Genomic DNA, 23,750 nt, shown 5'->3' with positions numbered 1-23,750 from the left:
AGGGGGCTTCCCCATACCCCAAATGGGGCTGGGGTCCCAAATGGGGCTGGGGTTTTTTGGGGTTGGGGTCCCAAAAGGGTCTCTAAAGGTTCTGGGGCTTTCAGGGGAGTTGGGGATCCCAAATGGGGCTGGGGTCCCAAATGGGGCTGGGGTCCCAAATGGGGCTGGGGGTTTCGGGCTCGGGAACAGGAACAGCTCGAAGGCCAGCAGCGACTCCCCAGGCACAGCCGCTTCCCTGGGTGGGGAGGGGGCGTCAGGGGGGGCTGGGGTCCCAAATGGGGCTGGGGTCCCAAATGGGGCTGGGGGTTGGGATCCCAAATGGGGCTGGGGTTTCCAAAAGGGTCTGGGGGCTGGGGGCTTTGGGGATCCCAAACAGGGTCCCAAATGGGGCTGGGGGCCATAAAAAGGAAGGGGCTTTGGGATTGGGGTCCCTAAAGGGCTGGGGGGACTCTAAGGGGGAGGGGGGTCAGGGGGGGGGGTCCCAAATGGGGCTGGGGTCCCAAATGGGGCTGGGATCCTAAAAGGGGTCTGGGGTTTCAAATGGGGCTGGGGGCTTTGGGGGTAACAGGACCCCAAATGGGGCTGGGGGCCATAAAGGGTCTGGGGGCTTTGGGATTGGGGGTCCCTAAAGGGGCTGGGGGACTCTAAGGGGTCTGGGGGTTTCAGGGAGATTGGGGATCCCAAATGGGTCTGGGGTCCCTAAAGGAGCGTGGGGACTCTAAAGGGTCTGGGGGATTCTAAAGGGTCTGGGGGCTTTGGGGGCAACCGGACCCCAAATGGGTCTGGGGTCCCTAAAAGGTTCTGGAGGTTCCCTAAAAGGTTCTGGGATCCTAAAAGGGTCTGGGGTCCCTAAAAGGCTCTGGGGGCTTTGGGGGCAACAGGGCCACAAAAGGGTCTGGGGTCTCTAAAGGGTCTGGGGGTCTCTAGGGGGTCTGGGGATTTCAGGGGAGTTGGGGATCCCAAATGGGTCTGGGACCCCAAATGGGGCTGGGGTCCCAAATGGGTCTGGGGTCTCTAAAGGGTCTGGGGGTTCAGGGTTTTGGGTTGGTTTAGAGGTGGGTTTGGGGCTGGTTTGGGGTTTTGGGGGTTTCAGGCTGTTTTGGGGCTGTTTTTAGGGCTGTTTTGGGGCTGGTTTGGGGTTTTGGGGCTGTTTTGGGGTTTGGGGGCTGATTTGGGGTTTTGGGGGCTGGTTTGGGGGTTTCAGGCTGGTTTGGGGTGGTTTGGGGGCTGTTTTTAGGGCTGTTTTGGGGCTGGTTTGGGGTTTTGGGGCTGCTTTGGGGTGTTTAGGGGGCTGTTTTGGGGGGTTTTGGGGCTGTTTTGGGGCTGTTTGGGGGCTGGTTTGGGGGTTTTGGGGCTCTTTGGGGGTTTTGGGGCTGTTGGGGGGTTTTGGGGCTGGTTTGGGGTGGTTTGGGGGCTGTTTTTAGGGCTGTTTTGGGGCTTTTTGGGGGGTTTTGGGGCTGGTTTGGGGTTTTGGGGCTCTTTTGGGGGTTTTGGGGCTGGTTTGGGGTGGTTTGGGGGCTGTTTTTAGGGCTGTTTTGGGGCTCTTTTGGGGTTTGGGGGGCTGGTTTTTGGGGTTTTGGGGCTGGTTGGGGGTGGTTTTCAGGCTTTGGGGGCTGTTTTTGGGGGCTGTTTTTGGGGCTGGTTTGGGGTTTTGGGGGCTGTTTTGGGGGGGTTTGGGGGGCTGTTTTGGGGTTTTGGGGCTGCTTTGGGGGTTTCAGGCTGGTTTGGGGGTGGTTTGGGGGCTGTTTTCGGGACTGTTTTGGGGCTGTTTTGGGGTTTCAGGCTGGTTTGGGATGTTTTCAGGCTGGTTTGGGGGTTTCAGGCTGGTTTGGGGTGGTTTGGGGGCTGTTTTTAGGGCTGTTTTGGGGTTGCTTTGGGGGCTGTTTTGGGGTTTGGGGGCTGTTTTGGGGTGGTTTCGGGCTGTTTTGGGGTGTTTTTGGGGCTGTTTTTGGGGCTGTTTTTGGGGCTGTTTTGGGGTTTGGGGGCTGTTTTGGGGGTTTTTGGGGCTGTTTTGGGGTTTTCAGGCTGTTTTGGGGTGTTTTTGGGGCTGTTTTTAGGGCTGTTTTGGGGCTGGTTTTGGGGTGTGTTTAGGATGGTTTGGCGGCTGTTTGGGGTTTCTGGGGCTGTTTTGGACTTTTTGGGGTGGTTTTGGGGTGGTTTGGGGGTGGTTTTGGGGTGGTTTGGGGGTGATTTGGGGGATTTTTGGGGTTTCAGGCTGTGGTGGGGTTATTGGGGCTGTTTTGGGCTGGTTTGAGGGTTGTTTTGGGGCAGTTTTGGGGGCAGTTTTGGGGGCAGTTTTTGGTGTGGTTTTGGGGATTTTTTGGGGCTGGTTTTGGGGTTTTTGTTTTGGTCTATTTTGGGGGTGTTTTGGGACTGGTTTTGGGCTGTTTTGGGGTGGTTATGGGGCTGTTTTGGGGTGGTTTTGGGGCAGGTTTTGGGGTTGTTTTTGGGGCTGTTTTTGGGGATTTTTGGAGTCTGTTTTGGTTTTATTTTGGGGGTGTTTTGGGACTGGTTTTGGGGCTGTTTTGGGGATTTTTTGGGGCAGTTTTTGGGGTGGTTTTGGGGTTGTTTTGGGGCAGTTTTTGGGGCTGCTTTTGGGGTTTTTTTGGGTCTGTTTGGGGTGTATTTTTGGGGTGTTTTGGGCTCCCACCTGCCGAGAAGGGCACGAAGGCCTCGTTGCGCTGGAACCGGCCCCGCTCGTCCAGGAAGTTCCCGGGGTCGAACTTTTGGGGGTTCCTGAAGGATTTGGGGTCGTGCAGCACCGAGCTCAGCAGCGGGTACACGTCCGTGCCCTATGGGGCAATTGTGGGGTCACTTGTGGGGTCAGGGGGGATTTGGGGTCACTGGGGTCAGGTGTGGGGTCAGTTATGGGGTCATTTGGGGTCATTGGGGTGAAGGATTTGGGGTCAGTTATGGGGTCAGTTATGGGGTCAGTTATGGGGTCATTGGGGTCATTGGGGTCACTGGGGTCAGTTATGGGGTCAGTTATGGGGTCAGTGGGGAATTTGGGGGTCAGTGGGGTCATTGAGGTCAGTTATGGGGTCATTTGGGGTCATTGGGGTGAAGGATTTGGGGTCGGTTATGGGGTCAGTTATGGGGTCAGTTATGGGGTCATTTGGGGTAATTTGTGGGGTCAGGAGGGATTTGGGGTCACTGGGGTCAGGTGTGGGGTCAGTTGTGGGGTCAGAAGGGTTTTGGGGTCATTTGGGGTCACTGGAAGGGGGTTTTGGGGTCATTGAGATCAATGGGATCTCTGTAGGAATTATTGGGGTCACTGGGGTCAGTTATGGGGTCAGTTATGGGGTCATTTGGGGTAATTTGTGGGGTCAGGAGGGATTTGGGGTCACTGGGGTCAGGTGTGGGGTCAGTTGTGGGGTCAGAAGGGTTTTGGGGTCATTTGGGGTCACTGGAAGGGGTTTTGGGGTCATTGAGATCAATGGGATCTCTGTAGGAATTATTGGGGTCACTGGGGTCAGTTATGGGGTCAGTTATGGGGTCATTGGGGTCAGTTATGGGGTCAGTTATGGGGTCAGTTATGGGGTCATTGGGGTGAAGGATTTGGGGTCGGTTATGGGGTCAGAGGGGCTTTGGGGTCATTGGGGAATTTCAGGGGATTTTCGGGACAATTTTAGGGTTGTTTCGAAGGGAATTTGGGGGATTTTTGGGATATTGCAGAGGGATTTTAAGAGGATATTTAAGGGGAATTTTGGGAGGATTTTTGGGGAAATTTAGGGGAATTTCAGGGGATTTTTGGGGGGGTGGTTTTGAAGGGGATTTGGGGGGGATTTATGGGATTTTGGGGGATTTTGGGGGTTTTTCAGAGGGATTTCAAGAGGATATTTTATAGGAATTTTGGGATGATTTTCGGGGGAATATAGGGGAATTTCAGGGGATTTTGGGGGTGGTTTTAGGGTTGTTTTGAAAGGGATTTTGGGCATTTTATGGGATTTTTGTGTTTTTCGCACCTTGGGGATGAGGTAGCCCCGGAAGCGGGTGTCCTGGGTCACCCTGTGCGGGACGTTCATGGGCAGGAGGGGTTGGGGAATTTGGGGGATTTTTGGGGATATTGCAGAGGGATTTTAAGAGGATATTTAAGGGGAAATTTGGGAGGATTTTTGGGGAATTTTGGGAGGATTTTTGGGGAAATTTGGGAGGATTTTTGGGGAATTTTGGGAGGATATTAAAGGGAATTTTGGGAGGATTTTTGGGGAATTTTGGGAAGATTTTTGGGGAAATTTAGGGGAATTTCAGGGGATTTTTGGGGGTGGTTTTGAAGGGGATTTGGGGGGGATTTATGGGATTTGGGGGGATTTTGGGGGTTTTTCAGAGGGATTTCAAGAGGATATTTTATGGGAATTTTGGGATGATTTTAGGGGGAATTTAGGGGAATTTCAGGGGATTTTGGGGGTGGTTTTAGGGTTGTTTTGAAAGGGATTTTGGGCATTTTATGGGATTTTTGTGTTTTTCGCACCTTGGGGATGAGGTAGCCCCGGAAGCGGGTGTCCTGGGTCACCCTGTGCTGGGACGGGCATGGGCAGGAGGGGTTGGGGAATTTGGGGGATTTTTGGGGATATTGCAGAGGGATTTTAAGAGGATATTTAAGGGGAAATTTGGGAGGATTTTTGGGGAAATTTGGGAGGATTTTTGGGGAATTTTGGGAGGATATTAAAGGGAATTTTGGGAGGATTTTTGGGGAATTTTGGGAGGATTTTTGGGGAATTTTGGGGGGATTTTAGGGGAAATTTAGGGGAATTTCAGGGGATTTTGGGGGTGGTTTTAGGGTTGTTTTGAAAGGGATTATGGGGGATTTTTAGGGGATTTTTGGGGTGGTTTTGAGGGGGATTTTTGGGTTTTTTATGGCATTTTATGGGATTTTTGTGTTTTTCGCACCTTGGGGATGAGGTAGCCCCGGAAGCGGGTGTCCTGGGTCACCCTGTGCGGGACGTTCATGGGCAGGAGGTCGCTGCAGCGCTGGATCTCGTGGATCACGGCGTCGGTGAACGGCATCAGAGCCCGGTCAGCGAGGGCCGGGGCGCGGCCGGGCCCGATCACCCGCGAGATCTCCTCGAAAACCTGCTCTGGGGGTGCAGGAAATCACAAAAAATAATTTTAAAAATCTCCAAAATCCCAACAATCCCCCCAAAAATGCAAAAAAAAAAATTCCCCCCAAAATCCCCCCAAAATAAAAACTATCCCAAAAAACCCCCCCCCAAAAAAAAAAAAAAAAATACCCCCCAAAAATCTCAAAAATCCCCCCAAAAATGCCCCCCAAAAATCCTAACCCCCCCCAAAAATCCCCTAAAAATAAAAAAATTCCCCTAAGAAATCCCCAAAAATTCTCCCCCCAAATCCCCTAAAATTCATAAAAAATCCCACCAGATATCCCCCCAAAAAATTCCCCCCAAAATCTCAAAAAAATCTACCCTAATAATCCCCACAAAAATCCCAAAAAAAGTCCCAAAAAATTCCCCTAAAATCCAAAAAATTCCTCCTCAAAAATGCCAAAAATCCCCCTAAAATTCCCCCAAAAAATCCTAAAAAATCCCCCTCAAAAATCCTAAAAAAATCCCCTTCAAAAATCCCTAACCCGCCCCAAAAACCCCCTAAAAATCCCCCCAAAAACCCCAAAAATCCCAAAAAATCCCCCCAAAAATCTCAAAAAAGCCACCCTAATAATCCCCCAAAAATCCCAGAAAAAGTCCCCAAAAATCCCCTTAAAATCTTTAAAAAGTCCCCCTCAAAAATCCCCCCCAAAGTCCTAAACATCCCCCTCAAAAATCCCCCTAAAATCCCCCCCAAAAAAACCCAAAAATCCCCCCAAAATCCCTCCCAAAATCTTAAAAAACCCTAAAAATTCCCCCTAAAAAATCCCCCTAAAAATCCCCCCAAAAATAAAAATAAAATCCCAATAATTCCCCCCAAAATCAAAAACGAAATCCCCACCAAAAAAATCCCCACAAAAATCCCCAAAAATAGAAGAAAACCCAAAAACCCTAAAAAAAAAATGCCAAAAATCCCCCCAAATAGTTCCCAAAATCCCCAAAAATCGTAAATATTCCCACCAAAAATCTCAAAAAATCTGCCCTAATAATCCCCAAAAAATCCCAAAAAAAGTCCCAAAAACCCCCTAAAATCTTTTAAAAACCCCCCTCAAAACCCCCCAAAAATCCTAAACATCCCCCTCAAAAGTCCCCCAAAAATCCCCCCAAAAACCCAAAAATCCCCCCAAAAATTCCCCCCCCAAATCCAAAAAAATCCTAAAAATTCCCCCTAAAAAATCCCCTCAAAAATCCCAAAAATCCCCCCAAAAATAAAAATAAAATCCCAATAATTCCCCCAAAAATCCCCACCAAAAAATCCCCACAAAAATCCCCCAAAATAGAAGAAAACCCAAAAATCCCCTCCAAAAATGCCAAAAAGTCCCCCCCAAATAGTTCCCAAAAATCCCCCAAAAAATCGTAAATATTCCCCCCAAAAATCTCAAAAAATCCGCCCTAATAATCCCCCAAAAATCCCAAAAAAGTCCCAAAAAATCCCCCTAAAATCTTTTAAAAATCCCCCCTCAAAAACCCCCCCAAAAATCCCCCAAAAAATCCTCAACATCCACCTCAAAAATTCCCACCCCCCCAAATGTTCCCCCTAAAAATCCCCCCAAAAATAAAAATAAAATCCCAATATTTCCCCCAAAAATCCAAAACAAAATCCCCACCAAAAAATCCCCACAAAAATCCCCAACAATAGAAAAACCCAAAAAATCCCCCCTAAAAATGCCAAAAAATTCCCCCCAAATAGTTCCCAAAAATCCCCCCAAAAATCGTAAATATTCCCCCCAAAAATCTCAAAAAATCTGCCCTAATAATCCCCAAAATCCCAAAAAAAGTCCCAAAAAATCCCCCTAAAATATCTTTTAAAAATCCCCCTCAAAAACACCCCTAAAAATCCTAAACATCCCCCTCAAAAGTCCCCCTAAAATCCCCAAAAAAACCCAAAAATCCCCCCAAAAATTCCCTCCCCAAATAAAAAAAAAATAAACAAAAATTCCCCTAAAAAAATCCCTCAAAAATCCCCAAAAATCCCCTAAAAATAAAAAAAATAAAATCCCAATAATTCCCCAAAATCCCCACCAAAAATCCCCACAAAAATCCCCCAAAAACCAAAAAAACCCAAAAAATCCCCCCAAAATGCCAAAAAGTCCCCCCCAAATAGTTCCCAAAAATCCCCCAAAAATCCTAAATATTCCCCCAAAAATCTCAAAAAATCTGCCCTAATAATCCCCAAAAATCCCAAAAAGTCCCAAAAATCCCCTAAAAATCTTTTTAAAAACCCCCTCAAAAACCCCCCCAAAAATCCCCCAAAAATCCTCAACATCCACCTCAAAAATTCCCACCCCCCCAAATGTTCCCCTAAAAATCCCCAAAAAAAAAAATAAAATCCCAATAATTCCCCAAAAATCAAAAATAAAAAAATCCCCACCAAAAAATCCCCACAAAAATCCCAAAAATAGAAGAAAACCCAAAAAATCCCCCTAAAAATGCCAAAAAATCCCCCCCAAATAGTTCCCAAAAAATCCCCAAAAATCGTAAATATTCCCCCAAAATCTCAAAAAATCCGCCCTAATAATCCCCCCAAAAAACCCCAAAAAAGTCCCAAAAAATCCCCCTAAAATCTTTTAAAAATCCCCTCAAAACCCCCAAAAATCCCCAAAAATCCTCAACATCCACCTCAAAAATTCCCACCCCCAAATATTCCCCTAAAAAATCCCCCCAAAAATAAAAATAAAATCCCAATATTTCCCCCAAAAATCCAAAAACAAAATCCCCACCAAAAAATCCCCACAAAAATCCCCAACAATAGAAAAAACCCAAAAAATCCCCTAAAAATGCCAAAAAATCCCCCCCAAATAGTTCCCAAAAATCCCCAAAAAATCGTAAATATTCCCCAAAAAATCTCAAAAATCTGCCCTAATAATCCCCAAAAAATCCCAAAAAAAGTCCCAAAAAATCCCCCTAAAATCTTTTAAAAAATCCCCCCTCAAAAACCCCTAAAAATCCTAAACATCCCCCTCAAAAGTCCCCCTAAAATCCCCAAAAAAACCCAAAAAATCCCCCCAAAAATTCCCTCCCCAAATAAAAAAAAATCCTAAAAATTCCCCCTAAAAAATCCCCTCAAAAATCCCAAAAATCCCCTAAAAATTAAAAATAAAATCCCAATAATTCCCCCAAAAATCCCCACCAAAAAATCCCCACAAAAATCCCCAAAAATAGAAAAAACCCAAAAATCCCCCAAAAATGCCAAAAAGTCTCCCCCAAATAGTTCCCAAAATCCCCAAAAATCCTAAATATTCCCCCCAAAATCTCAAAAAATCTGCCCTAATAATCACCAAAAAATCCCAAAAAAAGTCCCAAAAAATTCCCCTAAAATCTTTTAAAAATTCCCCTCAAAAATCCCCAAAAATCCTAAACATCCCCCTCAAAAGTCCCCATAAAATCCCCCAAAAAACCCAAAAATCCCCCCAAAAATTCCCCCCCCAAATCCAAAAAAATCCTAAAAATTCCCCTAAAAATCCCTCAAAAATCCCAAAAATCCCCCCAAAAATAAAAATAAAATCACAATAATTCCCCCAAAAATCCCCAACAAAAAATCCCCACAAAAATCCGCAAAAATAGGAAAAACCAAAAATCCCCCAAAAATGCCAAAAAGTCCCCAAATAGTTCCCAAAATCCCCAAAAAATCCTAAATATTCCCCCAAAAATCTCAAAAATCTTGCTAATAATCCCCAAAAATCCCAAAAAAAGTCCCAAAAATTCCCCCTAAAATCTTTTAAAAATCCCCCTCCAAAATCCCCCAAAATCCCCCAAAAAATCCTCAACATCCACCTCAAAAATTCCCCCCCCCCCAAAAATCCCCCAAAAATCCCCAAAAAACCCAAAAATCCCTCCCAAAATCCTAAAAAATCCCCCCAAAAAATCCCCTCAAAAATCCCCAAAAATCCCCCCAAAAATCCCCGTTTGGGGCTTGGGGTTTGGCAGCGCTCAGCGAGGGCAGGGGCACTGGCGAGATCTCCTCAAAAACCTGCTCTGGGAATGCCAAGAAATCCCGAAAAATAAATTAAAAATCCCAACAATCCCAAAAAATCCCCCCAAAAATTAAAAAAAAAAAATTAAAAATCCCCCCCCCCAAAAAACAATCCCCACAAAAAAATCCGCACAAAAAATCCCAAAGACAAATCCCCAAACATTAAAAAAGAAAAAAAAAAATCCCCCCCAAAAAATCCCTCTAAAAAATTCCAAAAAATAGCCCCAAAAATCCCAAAATTCCCCCCAAAAAATCCCCTTAAAATCCCAAAAATCACCACAAAAAATCCCAAAATAATCCCCAAAAATCCCCTAAAAATAAAAAAAAAATACCCCCAAAAATCCCACAAAATTCCCCCCAAAATTCTCAAAATCCCCCCTAAAAATCCCCCAAAATTCACCAAAAAATTCCCCAAAAAATCTCCCCAAGAAATCCTCCCCAAAAATCCCCCCAAAAATCCCCAAAAAATCCCCCCCAAAAATGCAACCCTCCAAACCCCCCAACCCCCCCAAAATCCCCAAATACCGAAATCCCCAAAAATCCCACCCCCCAAAAAAACCCCAAAAAATTCCCTAAAAAATCCAAAAAAATCTCCCCAAAAATTCAAAAAATTCCGCCCCAAACTCCCCTAAAAATCCCCCAACAATCCCCCTCAAAAATTCCCCTCAAAAAATCCCAAAAAATCCTCAAAAAATGCTCAAAAATCCCCCCAAAAATAATAAAAAAAAACCAGTTTGGGGTTTGGGGATTTGGGATTTGGGGATTTGGGAGATTTGGGATTTGGGGTTGGGAAGTGGGAATTCAGAACGGGTGAATTTGAGATTGGAATTTGGGGATTTGGGGTGGAAATTTTGGGGATTTGGGATTTGAGGATTTGGGATTTGGGGATTTGGGATGGAAATTTGGGATTTGGGGTGGAAATTTTGGGGATTTGGGATTTGAGGATTTGGGATTTGGGGATTTGGGATGGAAATTTGGGATTTGGGGTGGAAATTTGGGGGATTTGGGATTTGAGGATTTGGGATTTGGGGATTTGGGATTTGGGATTTGGGATGGAAATTTGGGATTTGGGATGGAAATTTTGGGGATTTGGGATTTGAGGATTTGGGATTTGGGGGGATTTGTGATGGGGATTCGGGATTATTTGGGGATTTGTGATGGGAATTTGGGATTTGGGGGATTTGGGATGGGAAGTCGGGGTTTTGATGGGAATTTGGGATTTGGGATGGAAATTTGGGATTTGGGACTGGGGGATTTGGGATTGGGTATTTGGGGATTGGGAATTTGGGATGGAGATTTGGGATTTGGGATCGGAGGATTTGGGATGGGGATTTGGGATTATTTGGGGATTTGGGGATTTGGGATTATTTGGGGATTTGGGATGGGAATTTGGGATTATTTGGGGGATTTGGGATGGGAATTTGGGATTTGTGATGGGGATTTGTGATTTGGGATGGGAATTTGGGATTATTTGGGATTATTTGGGGATTTGGGGGATTTGGGATTTGGGTCCCGCACCCTGCACGCGTGGGTGCCGCATGAGGAATTTGGGATGGAAATTTGGGATTATTTGGGATTATTTGTGATTATTTGGGATTATTTGGGATTATTTGGGATTTGGGTCCCTCACCCTGCACGCGCGGGTGCCACACGAGGATTTCGGGATTATTTGGGATTTTTTGGGATTATTTGGGATTTTTTGGGATTTTTTGGGATTTTTTGGGATTATTTGGGATTTTTTGGGATTTTTTGGGATTTTTTGGGATTTTTTGGGATTTTTTGGGATTTTCGGGTCCCTCACCCTGCACGCGCGGGTGCCGCATGAGGAAGAGGAGGCCGAGGCGCAGCGTGGAGCTCACGGTCTCGGTGCCGGCAAAGAAAAGGTTCAGCGTGGTCAGCTCCAGGTTCTCCTGCGTGAATGCCGAGCCCGGCACGCCCCGCTCCTGCCGAAACCCCATATCCACCCCGGAATGAGAGAAAATGGTAAAAAAATGCCAAATTCCACCCCAAAATGAGAGAAAACGCTAAAAAAATCCCAATTTCCATCCCAAAATGAGAGAAAAGTAAAAAAAAATCCCAAATTCCACCTCAAAATGAGAGAAAACGCTAAAAAATCCCAATTTCCATCCCAAAATGAGAGAAAAGTAAAAAAAATGCCAAATTCCACCCCAGAATGAGAGAAAACGCTAAAAAAATGCCAAATTCCACCCCAGAATGAGAGAAAACGCTAAAAAAATGCCAAATTCCACCTCAAAATGAGAGAAAACGCTAAAAAAATCCCAAATTCCACCCCAAAATGAGAGAAAACGCTAAAAAAATCCCAAATTCCACCCCAAAATCACAGAAACAAAAAAAAATCCCAAATTCCACCCCAAAATCACAGAAATCCCTCAAGAGAACACTCCAAAACACCAAAACCCCCAAAATCCACCCAAAAATCCCAAATTCCATCCCAAAATGAGAGAAAACGCTAAAAAATCCCAATTTCCATCCCAAAATGAGAGAAAATGCTAAAAAAATCCCAAATTCCACCCCAAAATGAGAGAAAACGCTAAAAAAATCCCAAATTCCTACCTCAAAATGAGAGAAAACGATAAAAAAATCCCAAATTCCACCCCAAAATCACAGAAACAAACAAAAAAATCCCAAATTCCACCCCAAAATCACAGAAATCCCTCAAGAGAACACTCCAAAACACCAAATCCCGCCAAAATCCACCCAAAAATCCCAAATTCCACCCCAAAATGAGAGAAAAGTCAAAAAAATCCCAAATTCCACCCCAAAATGAGAGAAAATGCTAAAAAAATCCCAAATTCCACCCCAAAATGAGAGAAAATGCTAAAAAAATCCCAATTTCCACCCCAAAATGAGAGAAAATGATAAAAAAATCCCAATTTCCACCCCAAAATGAGAGAAAATGGTAAAAAAATGCCAAATTCCACCCCAAAATGAGAGAAAACGCTAAAAAAATCCCAAATTCCACCCCAAAATGAGAGAAAAGTCAAAAAATCCCAAATTCCACCCCAAAATGAGAGAAAAGTCAAAAAAATCCCAAATTCCACCTCAAAATCACAGAAACCCCTCGAGAGAGCCCTCCAAAACACCAAATCCCCCCAAAAATCCCCAAATTTGGCCCGAAAATCACAGAAACCCCCCAGAGAACCCAAAGATCCCAAATTCCACCTCAAAAATCACAGAAACCTCTGGGAGAGTCCCCGAACCCCCAAATCCCCCGCCCCCAAATCCCTCCCCAAAATCCCCCAAATTCCACCCCAAAATCACAGAAACCCCACGGGAGACCCCTCAGGACCCCCCAAATCCCCTCAAAATGAGAAAAATAAAAATCCCAGAATTCCCCCAAAAAAGCCCCAAAAACCCCCCGTGTCTCCCCCAAAATCCCCCACAAATCGCCTTAGAACCCCCTGAATTCCACTCAGGACCCCCCAAATCCCCCAAATCCCCCCAAAATCCCCTCAGGACCCCCAAAATCCCCCCAAAACCCCCCAAAGTCCCCAGTCCCCACCCTGTCCATCTGCACGATCCCAAATTCGAACCCCAAAATGAGGGGAAAATGGTCCAGGCTCCAATTTGGCGTTCTCAAAAATGAGAAAATGATAAAATCAAAAATTTCCACCCCAATGCGGGCCAGGAGGTGGGATGCGCAAATTCCACCCCGGCAGGAACCACAGCTTAAAACTTCGGCCATGTCGTACAGCTGGGGACACCAAAAATGCCCAAAATCAGCCCAAAAATTGCCCCAGAAAAGCACCAAAATCACCTCAAAATCATGGCAAAATAATCGCTGCTAAACACCCCAAAATCACCTCAAAATGACACCAAAACCAACCCCAAAACCACAATGAAATCAGCCCAAAACCACCTCAAAACCAACCCCAAAACCACCCCTAAAACCCCCAAAAGTCGCCACAAAATCACCCGGAAAACACCTCAAAACCAGCCCCAAAACCACCCCTAAAACACCCCAAAACCAACCCCAAAATCTCACCAAAACCACCCCAAAACCACCCCAAACCATCCCTGAAACAAAGCCCAAAACCACCCCCAAAACCCCCAAAGTCACCCCAAAGTCATCACCAAATGGCACCAAATCAGCATCAAAACCTCGCCAGAAGCAGCCTCAAAGCCACCCCAAAATCAACCTAAAAACCGCTCCAGAAATGATCCCAAAACCATCCTAAAGCCACCCTAAAATCAGCCCCACATCCCCCAAAATCGCCCCAAAAATCAGCTCCGAGCTCCCCATGCTGGCCAGGAGGCGCGGGATGCGCCGATGAGGGCCCGGCAGGAACCACAGCACCGACTCGGCCGTGTCGTACAGCTGGGGACACCAAAAATGCCCAAAATCAGCCCAAAAATCAGCCCAAAAATCAGCCCCGAGCTCCTCAAAATCAACCCCAAAATCTCACCTAAAACAGCCCCAAAACTACACCCCCAAAATCATCCCAAAACCATCCCAAAACCACCCCAAAAAACACCTCCAAAAGTCCCTGGAAATGACCCCAAAACCACCCTAAAATCAGCCCAAAAATTGCCCTAAAACCATCCCCAAAATCACCCCTAAAACATGCCAACAGTCACCCCAAAATCAGCCCCAAACCACCCCAAAAGCACCCTAAAATCACCCCTAAAACACCTCAAAACTGACACCAAAACCACCCAAAATCAGCCCAAAATCATCCCAGAGCTCCTCAAAACCAACCCCAAAATCTCACCTAAACCAGCCCCAAAACCACCCCAAAACCACCCCAAAAATCTCATCAAAACCACCCCAAAACCACCCCAAACCATCCCTGAAACAAAGCCCAAAACCACCCCCAAAACCCCCAAAGTCACCCCAAAATCATCACCAAATGGCACCAAATCAGCATCAAAACCTCGCCAGAAGCAGCCTCAAAGCCACCCCAAAAAGCCCATTACAAACCCCGCTCCAGAAATGATCCCAAAAAACCATCCTAAAGCCACCCTAAAATCAGCCCCCACATCCCCAAAATCGCCCCAAAAATCAGCTCCGAGCTCCCCATGCGTGCCAGAAGGCGCGGGATGCGCCGCTGAGGGCCCGGCAGGAACCACAGCACCGACTCGGCCGTGTCGTACAGCTGGGGACACCAAAAATGCCCAAAATCAGCCCAAAAATCAGCCCAAAAATCAGCCCCGAGCTCCTCAAAATCAACCCCAAAATCTCACCTAAAACAGCCCCAAAACTACACCAAAATCATCCCAAAACCATCCCAAAACCACCCCAAAAAACACCTCCAAAAGTCCCTGGAAATGACCCCAAAACCACCCTAAAAGCAGCCCAAAAATTGCCCTAAAACCATCCCCAAAATCACCCCTAAAACATGCCAACAGTCACCCCAAAATCAGCCCCAAACCACCCCAAAAGCACCCTAAAATCACCCTAAAACACCTCAAAACTGACACCAAAACCACCCAAAATCAGCCCAAAATCATCCCAAGAGCACCCTCAAAACCAACCCCAAAATCTCCCACCTAAACCAGCCCCAAAACCACCCCAAAACCACCCCAAAAATCTCATCAAAACCACCCCAAAACCACCCCAAACCATCCCTGAAACAAAGCCCAAAACCACCCCCAAAACCCCCAAAAGTCACCCCAAAGTCATCACCAAATGGCACCAAATCAGCATCAAAACCTCGCCAGAAACAGCCTCAAAGCCACCCCAAAATCAACCTAAAAACCGCTCCAGAAATGATCCCAAAACCATCCTAAAGCCACCCTAAAATCAGCCCCAAATCCCCCAAAATCAGCCCAAAAATCAGCCCCGAGCTCCCCATGCGTGCCAGGAGGCGCGGGATGCGCCGCTGCGGGCCCGGCAGGAACCACAGCACCGACTCGGCCGTGTCGTACAGCTGGGGACACCAAAAATGCCCAAAATCAGCCCAAAAATCAGCCCAAAAATCAGCCCCGAGCTCCTCAAAATCAACCCCAAAATCTCACCTAAAACAGCCCCAAAACTACACCAAAATCATCCCAAAACCATCAAAAAACCACCCCAAAAAACACCTCCAAAAGTCCCTGGAAATGACCCCAAAACCACCCTAAAATCAGCCCAAAAATTGCCCTAAAACCATCCCCAAAATCACCCCTAAAACACGCCAAAAGTCACCCCAAAATCAGCCCTAAAACACTTCAAAACAAACTCCAAAATTTTACTTAAAAAAGCCCCAAAACCACCCCAAAAACTCCCCAGAAATGACCCCAAAACCACCCTAAAATCAGCCCAAAAACCTCCCCCAAACCAGCCCCAAAATCACCCCAAAATGCAATAAAATCAACGTGAAAAACTCACCTAAACCACCCCAAAACCATCCCAAAAAACACCCCAAAAAAGTCCCAGAAATGACCCCAAAATCACCCCAAAATCATCCCAAAACCACCCTAAAATCACCCTAAAATCACCCCTAAAACACCTCACAACTGACACCAAAACCACCCAAAATCAGCCCAAAATCATCCCAGAGCTCCTCAAAACCAACCCCAAAATCTCCCCTAAAACAGCCCCAAAACCACCCCAAAATCACCCCAAAACCATCCCAAACAACTCCTAAAACTCCCCAGAAATGACCCCAAAACCACCCTAAAATCAGCCCAAAAACCTCCCCCAAACCAGCCCCAAAATCACCCCAAAATGCAATAAAATCAACGTGAAAACTCACCTAAACCACCCCAAAACCATCCCAAAAAACACCCCAAAAAAGTCCCAGAAATGACCCCAAAATCACCCCAAAATCATCCCAAAGCCACCCTAAAATCACCCTAAAATCACCCCTAAAACACCTCACAACTGACACCAAAACCACCCAAAATCAGCCCAAAATCATCCCAGAGCTCCTCAAAACCAACCCCAAAATCTCCCCTAAAACAGCCCCAAAACCACCCCAAAATCACCCCAAAACCATCCCAAACAACTCCTAAAAACTCCCCAGAAATGACCCCAAAACCACCCAAAAATCAGCCCAAAAACCTCCCCCAAACCAGCCCCAAAATCACCCCAAAATGCAATAAAATCAACGTGAAAAACTCACCTAAACCACCCCAAAACCATCCCAAAAAACTCCTAAAAACTCCCCAGAAATGACCCCAAAACCACCCTAAAATCAGCCCAAAAACCAGCCCCAAAACCACCCTAAAATCACCCCTAAAACACCTCAAAAATGACACCAAAATTACCAAAATCTCCCCAGAACTCAAAATCAACGCCAAACCCTCACCCCCTCACCCACAAAATCCCCAAAAGATCGCGGAAAAATCCCCCCAAAATCCCCAAAACATCACAGAAAATTGCCAAAATCCTCAAAAAAATCCCCCAAAAATTCCCCCCCAAAAGCCCCCAAAATTTCCAAATAATCCCCAAATAATCCCCAAAAATCCCTCTAGAATGACAAAAAAACTGCCAAAAAATAATCAAAAAATCACCAAAAATCCCCCCAAAATCCCCAAAATTTCAAGAAAAATCCCCCAAAATCTCTCCCAAAATACCAAAAAATTCCCAAAAAAATCCCACAAAATCACCAAAAGGTCACGGAAAAATCCCCCCAGAATCCCCAAAAAATCACAGAAAATTATCCCCCAAAAGCCCCAAAAATTCCCCCCAGAGCCCCCAAAAGTTCCAAATAATCCCCAAATAATCCCCAAAAATCCCTCTAGAATGGCAAAAAAATTGCCAAAAAATAATCAATAAATCACCAAAAAATCCTCAAAAATCCCCCCCGAAAGCCAAAAAAATCACTAAAAATATTACCAAAAATCCCCAAAAAAATCCCCCCAAAAATCGCAAAATAATCCCCAAAAATCCCCAAAAAATCCCCCCAAAAGCCAAAAAAACCCCACCAAAAATCACCAAAAAACCTCAAAAAATCACCAATAATCCTAAAAAAATCCCCAAAAATTCCCCCCAAAATCCCCCAAAATTTCCCCCAAAATTCCCAAAACTTCACGAAAATCCCGACCTGCGCCCAGGGCGTGCTCATCTCCCTGAGCTGCTGCAGCTCCAGGAACTCGGCGTCCCTCAAAATCACCCCAAAAATCCCCCAAAATTTCCAAATAATCCCCAAATCATCCCCCAAAAGCCGTCTAGAATGACAAAAATATTGCCAAAAAATCCTCAAAAAATTCCCCCAAAATGGCCAAAAATTCTCAAAAAATTCTCAAAAAATTCTCAAAAAATCCCCAAAAAATCCCCCCAAATCCCCCAAATTCCCCCAAAAATTCCCCCAAAAATTCCCAAAAATTCCTGAAATTCCCGACCTGCGCCCAGGGCGTGCTCATCTCGCGGAAGACGTCGTTCATGAGCCGCAGCAGCTCCAGGAACTCAGCATCCCTCAAAATCACCCCAAATATCGCCCCCAAAATCCCCCCAAAATATCCAAAAAAAGTCCGAAAAAATTCCCCCAAATCACCAAATAATTCTCAAAACGTCCCCCCAAAAATCGCAAAAAAATCTCCAAAAAGTCTCCAAAAATCACCCCCAAAATCGCCCAAAAATCCTAAAAATTCCCAAAAAATTCCCCAAACAATCCCAAAAAATCCCCCCCAAAAATTCCCAGAAAATTCTCAAAAAAATCGCCAAAAAGTCTCCAAAAACTCTCCCAAAAATCCTCAAAAAATCGCCAAAAAATTGCCAAAAAATCCTCAAAAAATCGCCAAAAAATCCTCAAAAAATCGCCAAAAAATCCTCAAAAAATCGCCAAAAATTCTCAAAAAATTCCCCAAAAATTCCCCAAAAATTCCCAAAAATTCCCGACCTGCGCCCAGGGCATGCTCATCTCGAGGAAGACGTCGTTCATGAGCCGCAGCAGCTCCAGGAACTCGGGAAGTGCTTCCCAAAAACCCCAAATCCCTCCCAATCACCCCAAAATCACTGCAAAGACTCCCTAAAAAATCATCCAAAATCCCCCCAAGAATCCCCAAAAAATCCCCAAAAAAATTCCCCAAAAAATCCCACAAAATCACCAACATTTCAAGAAAAATCCCCCTAAATCCCCCAAAATCTCCCCAAAAAATTCCCCCAAAAAAATCCCCAAAAACTCCCACAGAATCACCAAAAGATCACAGACAAATCCCCCCAAAATCTCCCAAAAAATCACAGAAAATTGCCAAAAAATCCCCCAATAGCCCCAAAAATTCCCCCCAAAATTTCCAAATAATCCCCAAATCATCCCCCAAAATCCATCTAGAATGACAAAAATATTGCCAAAAAATCCTCAAAAAATCTCCCCAAAATGGCCAAAAATTCTCAAAAAATTCTCAAAAAATTCCCAAAAATCCCCAAAAAATCCCCCCAAAATCCCCCAAATTCCCCCAAAAATTCCCCCAAAAATTCCCAAAAATTCCTGAAACTCCGGACCTGCGCCCAGGGCGTGCTCATCTCGCGGAAGACGTCGTTCATGAGCCGCAGCAGCTCCAGGAACTCAGCATCCCTCAAAATCACCCCAAATATCGCCCCAAAAATCCACAATACCCCTCCAAAAATCCCCCCAAAATATCCAAAAAAAGTCCGGAAAAAATTTCCCCCAAATCACCAAATAATTCTCAAAACATCCCCCAAAAAATCGCAAAAAAATCTCCAAAAAGTCTCCAAAAATCACCCCCAAAATCGCCCAAAAATCCTAGAAATTCCCAAAATTCCCCAAACAATCCCAAAAAATCCCCCCCAAAAATTCCCAGAAAATTCTCAAAAAATTGCCAAAAAGTCTCCAAACACTCTCCCAAAAACCCTCACAAAATCCTCAAAAAATTGCCAAAAAATTCTCAAAAAATCGCCAAAAATCCTCAAAAAATCCCCAAAAATTCCCCAAAATTCCCCAAAAATTCCCGAAACTCCCGACCTGCGCCCAGGGCGTGCTCATCTCGCGGAAGACGTCGTTCATGAGCCGCAGCAGCTCCAGGAACTCGGCGTCGTCGTAGGGGAAGCGGCGCCCGAAGACGATGGAGCAGATCACGTTGGACACGGCGCAGCTCAGCAGGAACGTGGGGTCAAACGGCTCTCCTGAAAATTTGGGGCAAATTCCAGAGGTTTTGGGGTTTTTTCCCAAGAAAATGAATTTTTAGGAAAAATCTGGAGCTGTTTTGGGGTGGACTTGGGGGTGTTTTGTCTCAAAATGCTCAAAAAAATACCCCAAAAATACCCCAAAACCAGCCCAAAACTGCCTTGAAAATACCCCAAAATGATCCCAAAAAATCCCAAAATGAGCCCAAGAATAGCCCAAAATAATCCCAAAGAAACCCTGGAATGATCCCAAAGATACCCCAAAATGACCCCAAAAATATCCTTAAATAAGAAAAATACCTCCTGAAATTATCCCAAAAATACCCCAAAATAATCCCCAAAAATACCCGCGAATAATCCCAAAAATACCCCAAATAATCCCCCAAAACACTCCCAAATAATCCCAAAAAATTCCCCAAAATCTCCCCAAAAAAAGGACCCCAAACCTCTCCAAAAATCCCCAAAAATGAGCCCGAAAAATGACCGAAAAACCTCCCCAAAGTCATCCCAAAAATATCCCAAATCCACCCCAAAACTGCCCCAAAAATCCCCCCAAATTCACCCCAAATACCCCAAACCACCTCAAAATTGTGAATTTGGGGTTTTTGGGGTGGATTTGGGTTTTTGGGGTGGATTTTGCCCCAAACCGCTTCAAAACCACCCCAAAAATAATCCCAAAAGTATTCCAAAACCAGCCTAAAACTGCTCCAAAATACCCCAAAATGAGCCCAAAAATACCCCAAAATAATCCCCAAAATCCACCCCAAAATAATCCCAAAAATTTATCCCAAAATGACCCCAAAAATGATCCCCAAAACCCCCCAAACCACCCCAAAATGACCCAAAAATCCCAAAAATGATCCCAAAAATGATCCCAAAACCTCCCCAAAGTCGGGATCATCTACCCCAAAACTGCCCCAAAAATCCCCCCAAATTCCCCAAAATACCCCCAAATCCCCAAACAGAATTTTGCCCCAAACTGCCCCAAAACCACCCCAAAAATAATCCCAAAAAATTCCAAAACCAGCCTAAAACTGCTCCAAAAATACCCCAAAATGAGCCCAAAAATTTATCCCAAAATGACCCCAAAAATGATCCCCAAAATGACCCCAAAAATGATCCCCAAAAACCACCCCAAAATAATCCCAAAAAATGATCCCAAACCCACCCGGGATCACCCCAAAAATGCCCCAAAATCTTCCCCAAAACCCCAAAAAGTCCCCAAAATCCCAAAAAATACCCCCAAACCTCCAAAAATCCCCAAAACTGCCCCAAAAACACCAAATCCGAAAGTGATCCCAAAAAATGATCCCAAAACCTCCCCAAAGTCATCTCAAAAATATCCCAAACCCCAAAATCAAAAACCCCAAATTCACCCCAAATAAAACTGTGAATTTGGGGGTTTTGGGGTGGATTTGGGATTTTGGGGTGGATTTTGGGTTTTGGGGTGGATTTGGGGTTTTTGGGGATGTTTTGGGCTGGCGCAGATCACGTTGGACACGGCACAGCTCAGCAGGAACGTGGGGTCAAACGGCTCTCCTGAAAATTTGGGGCAAATTCCTGAGGTTTTGGGGTTTTTTCCCAAGAAAATGAATTTTTAGGAAAAATCTGGAGCTGTTTCGGGGTGGATTTGGGGGTGTTTTGTCCCAAAATGCTCAAAAAATACCCCCAAAAATACCCCCAAAACCAGCCCGAAACTGCCTTGAAAATACCCCAAAATGATCCTAAAAACACCCCAAAATAATCCCCAAAATACCCCAAAATAATCCCCAAAACCACCCAAAAATAATCCCAAAAATACCTCGAAATGACCCCAAAAACCCCTGAAATGAGCCCCAAAATTCTCCAAAATAATCCCAAAAGTATCCTGAAATGATCCCCGAAATACCCCAAAATGATCCTAAAAATGATCCCAAAAAATGATCCCCAAAACCCCAAATCCACCTTAAAGTGATCCCAAAACCATCCCAAAACTGCCACAAAAATCCCCAAAATTCATTCCAAAAACCCCCAAACCACCCCAAATTGATGGATTTGGGGTTTTTTTGGGGTGGATTTGGGGTTTTTGGGGTGGATTTGGGGGGGATTTTGCCCCAAACTGCTTCAAAACCGCCCCAAAAATAATCCCAAAAATATTCCAAAACCAGCCTAAAACCGCTCCAAAAATACCCTGAAATTGAGCCCAAAAATACATCCCAAAATAATCCCAAAAATATCCCCAAAATAATCCCAAAAATAGCCCAAAATAATCCCAAAAATTTATCCTAAAATAATCCCAAAAATACCCCAAAAATAATCCCAAAAATACACCAAAATAATCCCAAAAATACACCAAAATAATCCCCAAAAATTTATCCCAAAAAGCTCCAAACCACCCCAAAGTGATCCCAAAAAGTGATCCCAAAATATCCCAAAAAGATCCCAAAAAACCCCAAACCGCTCCGAAAATCCCCCAAAATTCATCCCCCAAAAACCCCAAAACTGCCCCAAAATGAGTGGATTTGGGATTTTTGGGGCAAAATTCCAGAGTTTTGGAGATTTTTCCCAAGAAAATGAATTTTTGGGATCATTTTGGGGTGGATTTGGGGTGGATTTTCCCCAAAATTGCTCCAAAAATACCCCAAAAATATCCCAAAACCAGCCCAAAACTGCTCCAAAAATGCCCTGAAATAACCCCAAAAATACCCCAAAATGAGCCAAAAAATACCCCCAAAATACCCCAAAAATACCCCAAAATAATCCCCAAAAATACCTGAATTTACCCCAAAAATACCCCAAACTAATCCCCAAAATTACCTGAATTTACCCCAAAAATACCCCAAACTAATCCCCAAAATAATCCCCAAAAACCCCAAATCACCCCAAAGTTATCCTAAAAAATGATCCCAAAAAATCCCAAACCACCCCAAAATAGTTTTGGGGATAATTTTGGGGTAATTTATGGGATTTTGGGGGGTTTTTGGTGTGATTTTGGGGTTTTTTTTGGGATAATTTTGGGTTATTTTGGGATTATTTGAGTGCAGTTTTTGGGCTGATTTTCAGATATTTTGGGATTATTCGAGTGCAGGTTTGGGGATGATTTTGGGCTGATTTTGGGATTATTTTGGGATAATTTGTGATTATTTTAGTGCACTTTTTGGAGATTATTTTCGGCTGATTTTGGGATTATTTGAGTGCAGTTTTTGGACAGATTTTGGATGACTTTGGGCAAATTTTATTGCAGTTTTTGGGATGATTTTGGAATAAATTTGGGTTATTTTGGGTTGATTTTGGGATTATTTGAGTGCAGTTTTTGAGCTGATTTTGGAATAATTTTGGAATATTTTGGGATTATTTGAGTGCAGTTTTTGGGCTGATTTTGGGAGATTTTGGTGCAGATTTTGGGCTGATTTTGGGATATTTTGCAATTATTTGATGCATTTTTGGGAGATAATTTTGGGCTGATTTTTGGATTATTTGAGTGCAGTTTTTGGGCTGATTTTGGAATAATTTTGGGTTTATTTTGGGCTGATTTTGGGATTATTTGAGTGCAGTTTTTGGGCTGATTTTGGGATATTTTGCAATTATTTGGTGCATTTTTTGGAGATAATTTTGGGCTGATTTTTGGTTTATTTGAGTGCAGTTTTTGGGCTGATTTTGGATGATTTTGGATGATTTTGGGCAAATTTCATTGCAGTTTTTGGGATTATTTGAGTGCAGTTTTTGGGCTGATTTTGGGATATTTTGGGCTGACTTCAGTGCAAATTTTGGGACAATTTTGAGAAAATTCTGGGATATTTTGCGCCAATTCCAAATCCCTTTTTTTGGGCTGATTCTGGGGTGGTTTCAGAACAATTTTTTGGGATAATTTTGGGGTTTTTTGGGATGATTTTTGGGATAATTTTGGGGTTTTTTGGGATGATTTTTGGGATCATTTTGGGCTGATTCTGGGATATTTTGGGCCAATTCCAAATCCCTTTTTTTGGGCTGATTTCGAAACAATTTTTTGGGATAATTTTGGTGCATTTTGGGCTCATTTCAGGTGGTTCCAATGTTGTTTTCCCTAAAAATTTTAGGAAAATTTTTGGGGATTTCTGGGGTGATTTGGGGATCTTCGGGGCAGTTTTGGGCTGATTTCAGAGCGCTTTTTTTGGGATAATTTTGGGTCATTTTGCTCATTTTTCCTCATTCCCGTGTCATTTTTCCAGCCGATTTTTTTGGGGATGATTTCCGTGATTCCCCCACCTCCTAAAAACCCCGAAAAAGCCCCAAAATTCGGTACCTTGGGTGTCCTGGAAGGCTTTGAGCAGCTCCTGCGCCTCCTCCTGGATGCGGCTCTCGATGCTGCGGCGCCCCATCCCGAAATCCCGGAGCACCGAGAGCGAGAAGCGCCGGAGCTGCCGCCAGCGCTCGCCGTCGGCAAAAACCACGCCTGGGTTTGGGGAAAGCCGGGAAAATTGGGAAATTTGGGGTTAAATCAGCGGGAAATGGGGAAAAACGGGAGGAAAATCCATTGGGAATTGGGGAAAATCCATTGGGAAATGGGGAAAATTCATTGGGAAATGGGAAAAATTCATTGGGAACAAAATCGGGTTTAAATCGATGGAAAATGGGAAAAATAGGGGGAAAATCCATGGGAAATGGGAAAAATCCATTGGGAAATGGG

At 44.6% G+C, this 23,750-nt stretch overlaps 1 protein-coding gene across 1 annotated transcript; it reads right to left on the bottom strand.

Moving 5' to 3' along the window:
- Positions 1-187: 187 nt before the first annotated feature.
- LOC115916729 (cytochrome P450 2G1-like) lies at positions 188-23,516 on the bottom strand (the record flags this gene model as incomplete). The annotated part of the gene is given in 9 exon segments (XM_030970466.1): positions 188-221; positions 224-235; positions 2,651-2,792; positions 4,891-5,078; positions 10,877-11,018; positions 12,599-12,790; positions 13,298-13,414; positions 18,945-19,105; positions 23,367-23,516. Coding segments are annotated over 9 exon segments (1,138 nt in total), but the record flags the coding sequence as incomplete, so codon positions are not given.
- Positions 23,517-23,750: the final 234 nt, after the last annotated feature.

The sequence above is a fragment of the Camarhynchus parvulus genome, unplaced genomic scaffold (assembly GCF_901933205.1).
Source record: "Camarhynchus parvulus unplaced genomic scaffold, STF_HiC, whole genome shotgun sequence".
Lineage (NCBI taxonomy): Eukaryota > Metazoa > Chordata > Aves > Passeriformes > Thraupidae > Camarhynchus > Camarhynchus parvulus.
Note: the sequence above shows the minus strand (reverse complement) of the source record. Positions and strands in the feature narration are given on the sequence as shown.